At 38.4% G+C, this 14,493-nt stretch overlaps 2 protein-coding genes across 3 annotated transcripts in view; one reads left to right on the plus strand and one right to left on the minus strand.

Moving 5' to 3' along the window:
- Positions 1 to 3,068: 3,068 nt before the first annotated feature.
- LOC5574865 lies at positions 3,069 to 3,863 on the minus strand. The gene is made up of 2 exons (XM_001655338.2): positions 3,533 to 3,863; positions 3,069 to 3,466 (listed from the first exon to the last, which is right to left on the minus strand). Exons 1-2 carry the CDS (start codon positions 3,699 to 3,701, stop codon positions 3,231 to 3,233), a joined length of 405 nt encoding a protein of 134 aa, XP_001655388.1. The 5' UTR covers positions 3,702 to 3,863; the 3' UTR covers positions 3,069 to 3,230.
- A 2,924-nt stretch (positions 3,864 to 6,787) lies between these two features.
- Positions 6,788 to 14,493, plus strand: part of LOC5574870 (dynein light chain 1, cytoplasmic) — a 91,012-nt gene continuing 83,306 nt past the window's right edge. Inside the window, exon 1 of one of the 2 annotated variants that reach the window (XM_021853372.1) lies at positions 6,788 to 6,928. The gene's annotated coding sequence lies outside the window, so the exon portion shown is untranslated. Of the gene's footprint in view, positions 6,929 to 7,295; positions 7,348 to 14,493 lie in introns of those variants that run through there. The other variant, XM_021853373.1, reaches the window with a different exon arrangement.

Consider the following 14,493-nt stretch of genomic DNA (forward strand, 5'->3'; position numbering starts at 1 on the left):
GCGTATGAAGCATATTAGCGAGATCATAGGTCAGTTCCATAAACTCCTTGATCAGCACCATAGATCCATTCGCCATATGTCGCCGTCTATGTTGCATAAGCGATTGCTCGTATTCAGATGAAAATGTCTTCGAGAGTTCAACGCGTTTATAGTTCTTCACAATTTCTTTCGAAGGCTGAAGTGTGCTTTTAGGTACAGTCAACTCTCCCTTGCTCTACCTCCGTATCTCAATATCTAGTTAGAGAACCTTAGTAAAATTTAGTGTTCATGACTACCTTTGCACTGTTTTAGTATTCTGTAACACGATTGGGTTTATTCTACGACTGGCGTGAGGTGACAATTGTCGGTCTCGTATAGCGAGGTGACAATTCTCGACTCGAGTGAAGTGACTCGCTGTGTAAATCAAATGGAGAGTCACTTCACTCGAGTCGAGAATTGTCACCTCGCTATACGAGACCGACAATTGTCACCTCACGCCAGTCGTAGAATAAACCCGGATATCTTCCTAACTCGATAATCCCTTCATTATCGAATTTTGAAGAGATGATTGTATGTACATCATATCTTGTGGCTGCTTCTCGTGCGCTCATTTGCCTTAAAAGATGATGTTTACAGCACTTTATAAGGTCTCCAACGACCGAAAGTTTAGTTGTTTATGCTTTATTTATGTTTCTGTTTGTTTTTTGTACCCTACATTTAAAAAAGAGAGAATTATAAATTAGATCCCAGTTATCAGGTCAACATTTTCACTGTCCGGTCATAGAGGACTTGCAATGGTTTACAGAAAAGGTTGCTTTTCATTGAAATTCTACATTTTCTAATAAATTTTGCATTGTGATTGATGCAAAACTTACTGAAGTCAACGTACGGAGACAATTCACCTTAAATTATTAGAAACATTTGTGGCTACACTTGTATGAAATTTTATCATTTCACATTTTTTTGGTAGATTGTATCAGAGTGAAACTTTTAACAGCTACTGTTTGTTTACGTTTGGACATGAAAACGTCATATGTCGAATTCGTTTTTGAACCTAGGTTGGAACTGGCGCAACCCGTTCTGAATCACAGTTTCAACCCCAACCCGATTCAGGTTCGACCGAACTACAATTTGCTTGACGTTTGTTTGTTTATGTGTTGATCACCGACCCAGTTCCTAAAAACGAAAACGACAATAGTTTGTATAGTGGTTATCACGTCCAGTGGTATGGGTGCCCTAGTGTAGATGTAGTTGTGAACCTTAGAGGAAAACAATATGCACTCAGTCTCGAAAAACACCCAGAAACCGGGTGTAAAGTTTTCAAATTGGGTAATATTTCCATATTAATTTTGATGAGTCTGGAAAGCGTGTGCAAGTTTCTTTGAGGAAAACAAAAACAAACTGTGTATGACGAGCGTAGGTGTGTTCAAATGTCACTAAGCTCTATACACTGCAAACATGTGTTTTGATATAATCCTGGAATACTAATATCTTAATATCATTATTCGTTTTTGGAAAATTCAAACTGTCCGGCCATAAAGGACTTCCCCCTAATGGAAAGTTTCTAACACGTATTGGAAAAAGCGGACAGGGGGAAAGAGTTGTTCTAGAAAACCCGGTATAAAAAGTTCGAAAACTTTACATCATAGTTTCCCAAACTGTGGGTCGCGACCCCCAGGGGGGTCGTGAGCTGCTCTCTGGTGGGTCGCGAAAAAATATCTCATTTTGTGTTGATCGACTTAGATTTTTTCCTACATTTTCATATGTCTCCTCGATTCGAAGCAAATGGTTTGAAATTGTTCCCATTTATTCATTTCAGCATTTCTTCTAGAGCCTAACAGTCATAAGTACTGATGATCAAAACACTTGATATGGCATTTATTTTTTTTTTTTGAAAGATGTTAGAAAATTGAAGCTTTAAAAACATTTCGTTTCAAACAAAACTTTTTTCTCGTATAAGAAAAGTTTTGTATAAATATGGTGATTTTTTTCACATTAACGTAACTGTACAAGGAGTTTGGATAAATTTATAGATTTACATACTACATTTTTGTGGCAAATTTCGGAAACAAACATAGTGCGAACGAAACGTCTAAAACTATGACGGATTGAATGTATCAAAATATATTCATCATTATGTGCGATCTTAAAACTACATTGCTGCTGGTTTGAAAATAAGTTGATGATAGCTTCAAAATTAAAAGAGAAAATACAGAAATGTATCCAAGAATCGAACTCGCGACCCTTTAGTGATAGCTACACGCTCCAGCTCTCTCGGCTGTTTCACCATCTCAGTAAATGAAAAATGAAAGTGGAACAGCTTCTTTCTTAAATGAATGTGTCACAGAATCGCTCGATGGTTGGCGGTTTCATCGTGAATTTGAAAGAGCAGTCAACAATAAATTTCTAGCGCACTGAACTGAATTTTTTATTGCAAGGGTCATGATTGGTTGACAGATGGTCTGATTTGCTTCAGCTGTTGGCTAACGCTTGTAATTTTCAAATGCCTGCCACAATTTTCCGTTGATTTCCAAATTGCGTGCTACTTAATAGTCACAACTTTTTGCTGTGTACAATAAATTTAGCAAAAATGAAATTTGAAATCTTTGTTCAAATAATTCTATCACAAATATTGGGAGTTCAGTGAGTTTAATTGATAAACAGTACTCTTACTGTTGAAATTTCCAGCTCAGAAAAAAATAATTATCTTAAATATCAAAAAATAAATAACTTTTTAGCTGAGAAAAACTGTTTTCCTTGGTTCGTAAAATTTTATGAAAAGTTTATATTCCCATCAAATATGTAATATGGTGGAATAGAATATTTCGATGTGATTGTTGTTGTTGTTGTCAATTGAACGAGAATTAGTCACATTGAAATGTAAGCAACATCGTAGACTTTGTAATTTAAACGTTCGCGGTGCATGTCATTTTCAAAAAAGTAACGATAGACTTCAAAAATTTTAGTGGAAAAATTAATTTATCAACTTTTTTCACCTGGTGGGTCGCGAAGAATATGCCAGACAGCTAGGTGGGTCGCGCACTCGAAAAGTTTGGGAACCTATGCTTTACATCAAATAATCAAAATAATTTATCATGTTTGTATAAATTTAAATTTATTGTTGCAGAATCCCGGTTCGGATTACTGTTGTAGAAACCGTTGCCTTAAGGCTTCTGCTTATTCTGACGCTTAGTTATCGAGGATATTGACCATTTTGATGCATAAAATACCATAAGCTTCAACTTAAGAGTTCAAAAGGCATAATTCCCGAAGTACAGAATTTTCCGAATGGTACGCTTAAGAAGAGCCACATTCCTTGCTTCCTGTCGTTTCCTGATTGCCCGAAGCACCCGTAGCTCTTCTCGTAGTTTCCGCAATCTAGCTTTCAGCATTCGGCATCTTTGTCGCTCTAAGGCCACCATCCGCCGGAGACGTTTCGTTTCTCTCTCCATCCGGGCACGCTTCTGAGCGCAATCGCACCGTCTTGCTGCAAAGTCCCGGAGGAATCAAAATCAGAATACGAATACTATTCAAGATCAGGGTATCAACTTACCATTTTCACCTGTCCCTTTCACATCGGTGTCGACCACGGTTTCGTTCGCCGGCGCCGGAAGATGAGGCTTGGCGTGTTCGTACTCCTCGATCAGATATTCCACATCGGTGTATTCGGCGACATCAGCGGCACTGCTGGCCGGGGGCTCACTGCAGTAATCGTGATCCATTCGATTGGATTTATTTTCGCGTGGACGCAACACAAACAAACATAAAATCAAAATTCCGTTCTGTTTTGAAACAACAAACCGTGGATTGTTGTGGTAAACGTTTACTGTTTCCGGGCACGAAACCCCCAATGTGATGGATTTTACTAATGTAGAATTCGTTTTTGAACCTAGGTTGGAACTGGCGAAAGCCGTTCTGAATCACAGTTTCAACCCCAACCCGATTCAGGTTCGACCGAACTTCAAATTGCTTGACGTTTGCTTATTTATGTGTTGATCACCGACCCAGTTCCTAAAAACGAAAACGACATAAGGTGGCGCAGATCATTGATGCGTGCCACTAGTTCTCTCTTTCATTCTCCCGCTGTTCTTATGCAGCGCAAATAGTGACGTCACTATTTGACAGTTCAAAGTCGATTAAATTGGGTATTTAAAAATCGGCCGATATTTTGTATACCGACGACTTGATCGACAACATCAAAAATCGACACCACACGGAGAAAATGAAGTGCATTATCGCGTCTCCAGTTGAAAGCCGAAATCATCGACACGCGAAAACGGCGACAACCGATTTTTCTATGCACGCAGCGAACTGGACTATCGAAACTCGTTTGAAATATACATTTTGCCTTTATGAAGGGTGGAACGCTGTATCGCTTTAGCATCACTCCTCGTCAAGGTGTTGATAGGCGCGTGGTGTACGCTCGGGCTTATCGATTGCAAGGTTCTTGGTTCGATTCCGGATTGCCGCGTATACATTTTTTGTTTTCAAATTCTGGTTTCATAAGTATACTATACTATAGTCGAAATCAGATTGATAAATATTTTTGATGTACCAAGTGTATTGTCGCACCGCCACCAAACCGGATCGCGCCAGTGAGACTCGCGACGTGCCTCAACTCGCGTGATTTTGAAATCAGTTTTTGAGTGTGGCGCTGCATTCTTACGATGTTTATGAACACAGCGCACTATTCAAATATTAGTCCCAACGCTTGAAGATTGAGAAAAAAAATAAAAAAAAAATGTCCTTATTTCTACCGGATCCATAATACCATAAATGTGCTGGGACGTACCTTAAGAGCATCTTTAACGGGGGCGACTATTTGGGTGATTAAAATGATCACCCCCAGAGTTGTCATTTTAGTTTAGTCACTCATTCTCACACCGGTGGCTACCATATTTAGTAACTCGTTACCGTACCGGTCGTTGCTTTTTGGGTTAACATATAAGTTGTGAAAATAATGGTGATCAATTCAGGTTGGGAATTTTTGTAACTCTGCTGGAATATCTATTATATTCTGGTGCGGAATTATTAGAATTCCATCGGAAATTTTTGAGATTGTTTATGAATCCAACTGGATGCTAATTTGATTGGAACCCTTGCCAATTCTACCGGAATCCTTGTAAATCCTACAAGAAATATTGCAAATTTGACCGTAATTATTATTAATCTGACTGGAATCCTTGGGATTCCGACTGGAATTCCAGTCAGAATCCCGAGGACTCTAATCTGAATCCCGAGGATTCCAGCCGGAATCCCTAAGATTCCAGCCGAAATCCCGAGGATTCCAGACGATATCCCAAGGATTCCAGCCGGAATCCCGAGGATTCCAGTCGGACTTCCAAGGATTCCAGTCGGAATCCCAAGGATTCTAGTCGGAATTCGGAGGTTTCTAGTCGGAATTATAAGGATTTCAGTCGGAATTCAAAGGATTCCAGTCGGAATCCCAAGGATTCTAGTCGGAATCCCAAAAATTCCAGTCGGAATCCCAAGGATTCCAGTCGGTATTTTTATCAAAATCTCTTTCCATTCCAGTCAGAATCTCGAGGATTCCAGCCGAAATCCCGAGGATTCCAGTCGAAATCCCGAGGATTCCTGGCGGAATCCCGTGGACTCCAGTCGGAATTCTAAGGATTCCAGTCGGAATCCCGAAATCCCATAATACTCCGAAATCGATAAATTCTTACGGGGATTTTCGAATATTTCATAAACTTCTATCGGATTTCCAATAATTGCATCAGATTCCTAGTATTCTTATCAAAATCTTGAAGGTTTACCCGAATTCCCAAAATTTTGAAATTTCTACTTCATGCGCATCATGCATCAGATTTCCAAAACTTCAACCAGAATTTCATATCCCACACCGTATGCTTGAATTCAAATCGAATAGCAGCGCAACTATCGCGCTGCTAAATTTGCTCACCCGATGCTTTCCGAAGGCAGCGCTGTCATTTTGCTACCCCGGTTAGCAGCGCCCGGTACGGATCAGCGTAATGATACTGCGCTATGTAATTTAGTTTAGTCGCGCACCGTTACGGCTGCTCTAAATATGGTAATTTTTGCTCTGAAATTCCCTGGTAGTTTTAAGAATGGGTATAGTCAGCTAAAATAGTACCCAGATACGTACTGCTACACAGCGCATCTTGTCCAACGTAGCTCCCACCCCGACCAACCAGTCTTCATAATTCTTTATAGATCTTTGACCAACGATGGCGATCGCTAACGGTTCAAAACGAATCTATATCGATCGCTATCGAAAATCACTGACTGGTTGACCGGGACGCATGGGTTTGGAGAAAATCCGTTTTTCGCGTATCGAAAATTCCGGTTTTCAACTATGCGAATAATACAAAACATCAGAAGGCAAAAGTTTAAAGACAAAACTTTGAATTATCATTATTTCAGAAAAGGCTTATTCAAACACAATTATTTTTCATTATTTTGTACTTTCAAGTCCGGAGTGACGCACCTCTGTGCATTTAGGTTGACTTTTCTTGTCGAATAACTGTGTAATAATATGTCAAAGTATTTATTTTCTTTGGGAAATCCCTAAATTGACGCAATGTGCTATTACAGAATTTAAAAATTGTTGCCAAAAAGCATTGAACCAGTTTGCTCCTATGTGCCGCTTTTCAATACAGGTAAACCTTCACTGGCTGTCACTCTCTTATTTTCCCATTGCGTCGGAAAACAAACAATAAACCACTCTATTTCCCTCTCCGATTTTGGAAAGTTTTCCTTTCAAGCATGCATTTTGCTTTGGTAGTGTATTAGTATCGAGACAGGTCCGTGAGTATTCGCATACGCTGTGATTGTGACCATCGCATCATATGATGGTCTCGCAGATTTAAATCCTTTCTTTCCTATAAGACTCGTCGAGTGGCTGCAGGACACGAACAGCTGAAAATTCGTGTTAGTTCGTAATAAGAATTGTCTGGTTGGCAAACAAGTAAGTTGTTTTGAAAAAAGATTGACTTAATCATAGTGATAATTGTAATAGTAGAGTAGAAAAAGGCAAACATGAACGCATTTTTATGGTACTGTACTATTTTCAAGTTGGAGTATTCGATTCGAAAAGATATTAAGCAGACAGCAAATCGATTATTTATTTGATGAATGTTTCTCATCAGAGTCTGTATAGTTTCAAAAAAGTATTAAGAATATAAAGGAAAATGAGTTGCAACTGCTTAGATAGAACATGTGAGAGGGTATGGAAGGGCACATGAAGATCGTAATACATAAAGGCTACCAGTGAGAGCAAGTGCGAAATGAATGTCAGTTTGCGTGCCAACAGAACAGCAGCATATTTTTAAGTGCGAGGATTAAATATCATATAATCTAGACCTAGAGACTTGGACCATGCGAAGAGTAAGAATAGTGGCACATCGGGTAATAAATATCAATCCCGCAAGAAACTATCCTACAGAAGAGAGTTCAGCGTTGTTTTCGTTCGATACTTGGTCTCTATTATATTTATTTGTGGGCCACATGTCCTTGCCATTTGGTTGTTTTGTGTATCGGAATTTTGCGAGGATTCACATTTCAGTAAATATGTATGCGTGCGTGTATACTCTTCTTGTCATGTTTTATTGTATTTCAGAGTGTATTCCTCTCTGGTTTATTTTTGCTCTCATTATGTTTCAGTTAACAGTTAATACCGGCATAATTTGTTTGCCCATGCAGTGCCGTTTCGGCTTTTTAACGCCCAGTTTCAAGTATATATCGAATTTTCCAAAATACCTTTCAAAATATTTCTCCAACTTTGTCTGTCCTAGATTTTGTGGAATGATAAGAAAAAATATAGAATATATACAGACTTTGTCGTGAGCGTGATAAAACCGAAATGGCACTGTATTGTCTACGTGAACTTTGATGGTGAAAGGGCAAAGTGCTCAAACATGGACTTGGTCCTCCCGAAAAGCTTTTGAAAATATAACTAAAATGTATGTTGAACATATATTTCCTAAATTTGTAGTTTTGCAACATCTCCTTTTTCTTGGCATTACGTCCCACTGGAACAGAGCCTGCTTCTCAGCTTAGTGTTCTTATGAGCACAGTTATTAACTGAGAGCTTTCTTTGCCAATTTTCGCATTCGTTCATCGTGTGGTAGGTACGATCATAGTCTATGCTCAGGGAAGTCAAAGAAATTTAAATTACGAAAAGATCCTGGACTGACCGGGAATCGAACCCAGACACCTTCAGCATGGCTTTGCTTTTTAGCCGCGGACTCTACTCACTTGGCTAAGGAAGTTTTGCAATATGTAGTTATATAACGTCTCATACTGCTATACTGTATCCTTTTTGTCCTTTATGTCCAAACAAGTAAACGGTTTTCTAGATTTGTGCTCTTGAAAACTTGAGGTTTGGCTTCGATTTATGTTCACTATAAGGCTCTCGCACCTTTATCTTTCCAGCAACAAGTTCAAATTGGATTTTTTTGTTTGTTGTTTTCATACGGAAATGGTTTTCATATGAATACACTCCATCTGCGTGTGTGTGCTGAAAAGTGAAATGCGATTAAATGTCAGATTGCCTTATGAAGCACCACACTATAAACAACGCCTGCAACGCCTAGTGGCACAGTCGATATACGTTCCTGATGAAAAGTTTTATCACAGTTTTATTTAGTGAAGTGGGAATCGAACCCGGAGTTCATACGGCAAAAAGCTTGGTAACTCTAAAGACACGGCCATGAAGCCCACAATTTTATCAGAATAATGTCAGTTTAGTTCAGGATTCTTTATACCTAAATCTTGCTTTCGACTTAGTGCGCATGATGTCAAGGATTTACTAGTGAAAGCTCTATCAGAAATTAAAGAAGATGATGTCAAACTTCTGTCTGATGTTATCGGAAAAACTTGCTTTTGTCAAATTGTAACTCAACTCTTGATTCTAAGAATCTGTCCCAAGTTTTAATCCAGAATCTTCGGCCATGAAATAGACAATACTGCGATCAAAGAAATGTGATTCTCTTGATCATTCCTTGGAACAAATTTTCCATGCATCGATGTACGCGATTACTTTTCTGGTCAAAAGCAAACCAGCTAAATCCACCTTTAAAGGCCGGTTTGCTACTGACAAGAAAAGGAATCGCCTATCTCGATACTTGGAAAATTTCTCCCAAGAAATGATCAAGAAAATCACTTTTTTTCTGATCGCAGTACGCAGTTGAGAAGAAATGTCACTTCGAAGGGGGCTCTCTGTAGGAAATTTCTTGACCCTTTCAGTCAAGGAATTTCTTTACTTTTCTTGAGCGAAACAGCATACTTAGCTTAAAGCTACACGGAGAAAAATGGAAATACTAATTAGGGTACTTATTATCACATCTACCGCATTTAAGCTTTTTAATCTTTGTTCATCATATACAATATGCATCACCAAATTTATTTTTATACTTGACTATGCATTTACGGAAATTATTAATGGCCGTGCATTTGTGGTGATCGGTGCTAAACTTGGGACTTCATTATTTTTGTTTATTTTAGTTTTGATGCTGCAACTCTATCGACGAGGAGCAAAAATTTAGAATTTTCATAATTGTAGCTTTAAAATGAACGTGTCGTTGAAAAGATTAAAGTGGCAAGCAGCAGGCTATTGTGCACAAACTTGCGTCGGAAAGTACTCCCCGCGAAAACACGGTATGTTCCGAAGTAATATACAATCAGCGTCGCACTAATCAACTCCATTGCAACTTTTTCAGACTTTCCTTTCGTTTCCCGATTATCTGGCATTTCATTCGTGTGCAGGAGAACGTAATTATCAACGAAGGATCCTCGAAAGCTCAGCTATCACCGGAAACAACCAAGAGGACTCCAGGAGGATAACAACTTCACCTAGTTGGGACAGCAGTAGGTGCAGCAGTTTGTGCACTATCCAAGCGTTTTCATAGTTGCTTTCAATTAGTGATAAAATGTAACCCTAAAGAAATTGCATGATGAAATAAATTAATATTTATCATTTTGTTTCATTCAATTGACTTTTTGTTTGTTTTCCGTAATACTTTGAATGTAAACAAAAGCGTACTGCAATATTAAACATTCAAGACTAATATCATGCTAATATGCATTAAGATTGATAAACGCAGTTTATACTTAGGATGATTAATCCAAAGATATGCACCGCATAGGGTAAATAGACCGAATATGGTTTTAGAATGACTTATAAGCTTTTCAGTATTTAATTATTTAAGCGTGTAGGTATGCTGTTCAGCTCAAGAAAAGTAAAAATTTCTGCGCAAGAAATGGTCAAGAAATTTTCTACAGTGAGCTCCATTAGAAATGACATTTCTTTTCAACTGCGTACTGCGATCAAAGAAAAATGCTTTTCTTGAGCATTTCTTGCAAGAAATTTCCCACGCATCGAAATAGGCGATTACTTTTCTGTTGAAGTGCACACTTCGCTTAAGAGTCCAAAATGTTTTGGGGTATCCAACATAATGAGGAACAGTGCTCCACAATGTCGTATCCGAAATAATTCACAAAACATATTTATTTTTACCCAAGATTTTACCTTTATTTTTCTTCGATATACATTTTTAATCTTGTGGGGACTATGCACCTGAAAAGAAAGCTAATTGCCTATCTCGATGGGTTTGAAATTTCTTGCAAGAAATGCTCAAGAAAAGCATTTTTCTTTAATCGCAATAGGGTCCTAAAGCCCTGTCCCAATTTTAGTACCAAACGCTTTAGTTTAGGCCAGAAACACATGTTTAGGGCCCATTCACAAATTTTATAACGCTGGAGGGGGTGGGTGGGTGTCCTCGTGCTGTTACAGCTCATACAAAATTTATAAAATGTTCATGTAAAAAGCGTTACGAGGGGGTGGGTGGGTGTCGAAAATGGCCATTTTTAGCGTTATGAAATTTGTGAATGAACCCTTACTCAATTTTGAAATAATTTTCATTGATTCAAGTTTAAAAAAAAACATTTTTTTACGATTTTTGAGATTTTGCCACACCCCTTGGTTTCAACTTAAATTTTGGGTATATTTTGTTTTCCGTGCTCCTTCCGAAATGTCAGATAGGAACAACCCCAGTGTTAAAATTATAAGCCCTGTGGCATTTTGTCGATAAAGTGAACGTCAAACATGATCAAAAGTGTCAAGGTTCATATTTGGAACCATTTTTAAAATTGAAGTTTAAATATGTTAAAGCCGTTATTTGAGCTAGAAAAATTGCTAAAGTAGTTGCAAGAACATGCTCTTTCTTATTATTAAATAAAAACAAGAATTCATAAAACATTTTAGGATCCAATACTCAATTCAAATGGAGCACAGTGTAGAAAATTTCTTGACCATTTCTTCCGCATAAATTTTTACTTTTCTTGAGCGGAACAGCATGCTTGGCTTTAAGCTTAAGCCTGATTCGCTGCGGACAAGTAATATCCTGGCCTATCTTGATGCATGGGAAATTCCTGCAAGGAATCGATCAAGGAAGCGCTTTTTTCTGATCGCAGTACGCACCCAACTAACAATTTTAGCGCTATAAGCCAAGATTATTTGCTTTGTGCTGTATAGCAGTTGAATTGCAGCAGCGAACGCAGCAAAAAATGAAAGCTGTCAAAAATAGAACGATTAGCGTTAATACAGCTGTAACGCAAACGTTTTGCAGCTACAAATCTTAGCTGAATAAATTTCGTCAGTTATCGCTTTTGCTGCTTTCACTAAGCTGTAACTCAACACCGTAAAAGATAGCAACCTTATGATGTGGAATAAAACTCGCCATCATTAATCCAGCTGCTTCTATACAATATGATTTGTTATGCTGCTCAATATATTGCCGTCCGTTATACAGCGAGCATACAGCAGTAAGCTGTAAAACAACAATTTGTGGCGCATCTACTCAGCTTGTTGGATGTAAACATTGCGTTTGACGTTTCGCACCCTTTTACAGCCTGATGAAGTGGTGTAAGCGTGGCTATGACATCTTTTACGATCATTATAAAATATTGTGTGAACCGTTTTCGATGTAGAACAAAACGGTGTGTTTTATTTGCCTTTCGATATAGACTGTGGTGGCAACAAGGACAGCGTCGAGACTTGTGGATGCAGAGATCGTGAGTTCGATTCCAAGCGGTGGCATGCACGTTGGGAACATTATTAAATTTAGTTACTTATGATATGAATTCCGGAAGCTTGTGAAACAGCTTGAAAATAATATTTAATGGATAATACAGCGAAGCTGTATAAAAATTATTCAAAAGTTGCGAAATGGTTGAGAAAGCGCCTTCCAAAGATGTTACACAGCTACTTGTCGTATAACTGTTGAGATAGAGCAATGATCAGTATGAATAAGAGCTGCCAACACAGCTTAAAAGTAGCTGAGTAGATTCGCCAGATTTGTTGGTAAAAGGATCGCATAGAAGCTTTTTTTTCGTATGTACAGCGCCTTTACTCAGCATAAAGCCGTATAAAGAGGGCCTAGAGAATGTTTACATTTGCACTAAATGTTAGTTGGGCAATTGAAAAGAAATGTCAGTTCCAACGGGAGTCGCTGTAAAAAATTTCTGCAAGGAATCGGCGAGAAATTTCTTTAGCGATTCCTTTTCAGCAGCAAATTAGGCTTAAAGGCTGGTTTGCTACTGACAAGAAAAGGAATCGCCTATCTCGATGCGTGGAAAATTTCTTCCAAGAAATGGTCAAGAAAATTACATTTTTCTGATCGCAGTACGCAGTTGAGAAGAAATGTCACTTCAAAGGGGGCTCTCTGGAGGAAATTTCTTGACCCATTCAGTCAAGGAATTTCTTTATTTTTCTTGAGCGAAGAAGAAAAGTCAAAATTTCTGCGGAAGAAATGGTCAAAGAATTTTCTACAGTGAGCTCCATGTGAAATGTCATTTCTTTTCAACTGCATACTGCGATCAAAGAAAAATGCTTTTCTTGACCATTTCTTGCAAGAAATTTCCCACGCATCGAGATAGGCGATTTCTTTTCACTTACTTCGCTTACACACTTAGACAAAATTACCGACTTCGGTAATTCATTTACCGAAATCTCAACAGCTGAATGATCGGTAATCAGTTCGGTAAACGAAAAAATTACAGACTGTTCGGTAATTCCCATTTTCTAGCTCAGCTGTCAAAATAACCGAGCTGTCGGTAATCGTTTACCGAAGAACTGTAATCTCGGTGCACAGATTATTTTCCTTGGGGACCTATTTTCTCGAATGCAATAACGTAGACAAATTTTCAAATCGCATTTCTTTATTTCACAAGAAAATAGTATTTTTGCACATTATGTATTGGAAATTCAGGAATCAACAAAGTATGGTTATAAGGCTTACACAGCCAATTCAGATTACCGACCCCAGTAAAATTTTACTGGGTTTTGGAACTACGGATTTTTCGGTAATTTTTACGATTACCGAAAAAACCCAGTAAAGCAAAACATGTTTTGATTGATGGAGATTACTGACTTAGTCAGTAAAATTGTAGAGCATTTTTACTGGCTTTCCAGTTGCCCATGCTTCACGCTTTGCTCCTCCGGATTTTTTTTCAAAAACAATACAAATAAAAACCCCAGCCACATTATTAAGCATTTTTCGTGTGAATAAACATCTACGGTACGCTCGTATCTCAGTGGAAGTAATCGAAAAATGTGTGACAAAATCATTATTATTTGGTTGGTTTGCATACAGGAGGCAAACTCAATGATGCAGATGTACTTTCCTCTTGTATGGAAACCAACCGAATTTACCAACGTAAGAGCAGTTCAAATCGTGCTGAGCCTTTTTGGTTGCTTAAAATTGTTGAGTTTGTCACTAAATGTCGACTACTTACCACGCGAAAGCGCAAAATAGGCGCAGGAAAGGTTTGGTTGCCGTGGACGTGTCTCCTGGCGCCGGCCGGATGATTCTACAGCAGGAGATTCTCATTTGACACTTTCCCGCATGCGCATCAGTTTGTTTTGATTTGATTTTGACGATAAGTCAGTAAAAAACATCCAGTACTGAATAGTCGGTAATTGTTTTTACTGACTTTTCGCCCTGTTCGGTAATGTTGCAAAATTGGGTCTGACAGCTACCGTAGTTCAGTAAAAAGCAAAAATTATTACTGAACCTCAGAAGTTTTCAATCAAAAAGCTGAAAGTTCGGTATTTTTTATGGTTTACAATTCGTACCCAGTATAAAAAATTACCGAACAAGCAAATCGTGATTGAGTGTGTAACTGATGTCGCAAATGATGTTGGGATCGATGACTGATTTTCAGGCGGAAGCATGCAGCAGTTTGCGCACGGGAAAATGAGGAAAAAACGGCGGACGCTGACGGCTGGTCTGCAAAGATGAATATAACGTTGGCTTATTGATTAAACGTACGTGCACTAAACTCACCTGTGTCGAGAAAATTTTCAGGATTACTGTTACTATTTCGGTTGGAGATATTCCACGAATAGTTTCACTGCAACGCCCGAAAGATAAACATTAACAATGAGTTGACGTTGTCATTCATTCTAATTGCTGAATTCGGTAATCGAACAGCCCGTTTACCGAAACTTCAGTTAAATATTTTACCATTATC

Source organism: Aedes aegypti, chromosome 3 (genome assembly GCF_002204515.2).
Source record: "Aedes aegypti strain LVP_AGWG chromosome 3, AaegL5.0 Primary Assembly, whole genome shotgun sequence".
Classification (NCBI taxonomy): domain Eukaryota; kingdom Metazoa; phylum Arthropoda; class Insecta; order Diptera; family Culicidae; genus Aedes; species Aedes aegypti.

Excerpts from the sequence above, each read along its gene's own strand:
- LOC5574865 (XM_001655338.2), bottom strand. The coding sequence starts at position 3,701 with ATGGATCACGATTACTGCAGTGAGCCCCCGGCCAGCAGTGCCGCTGAT. Across the intron at positions 3,467-3,532 it reads GAAAGGGACAGGTGAAAATG|CAAGACGGTGCGATTGCGCT; the intron begins GTAAGTTGATAC and ends GGGACTTTGCAG.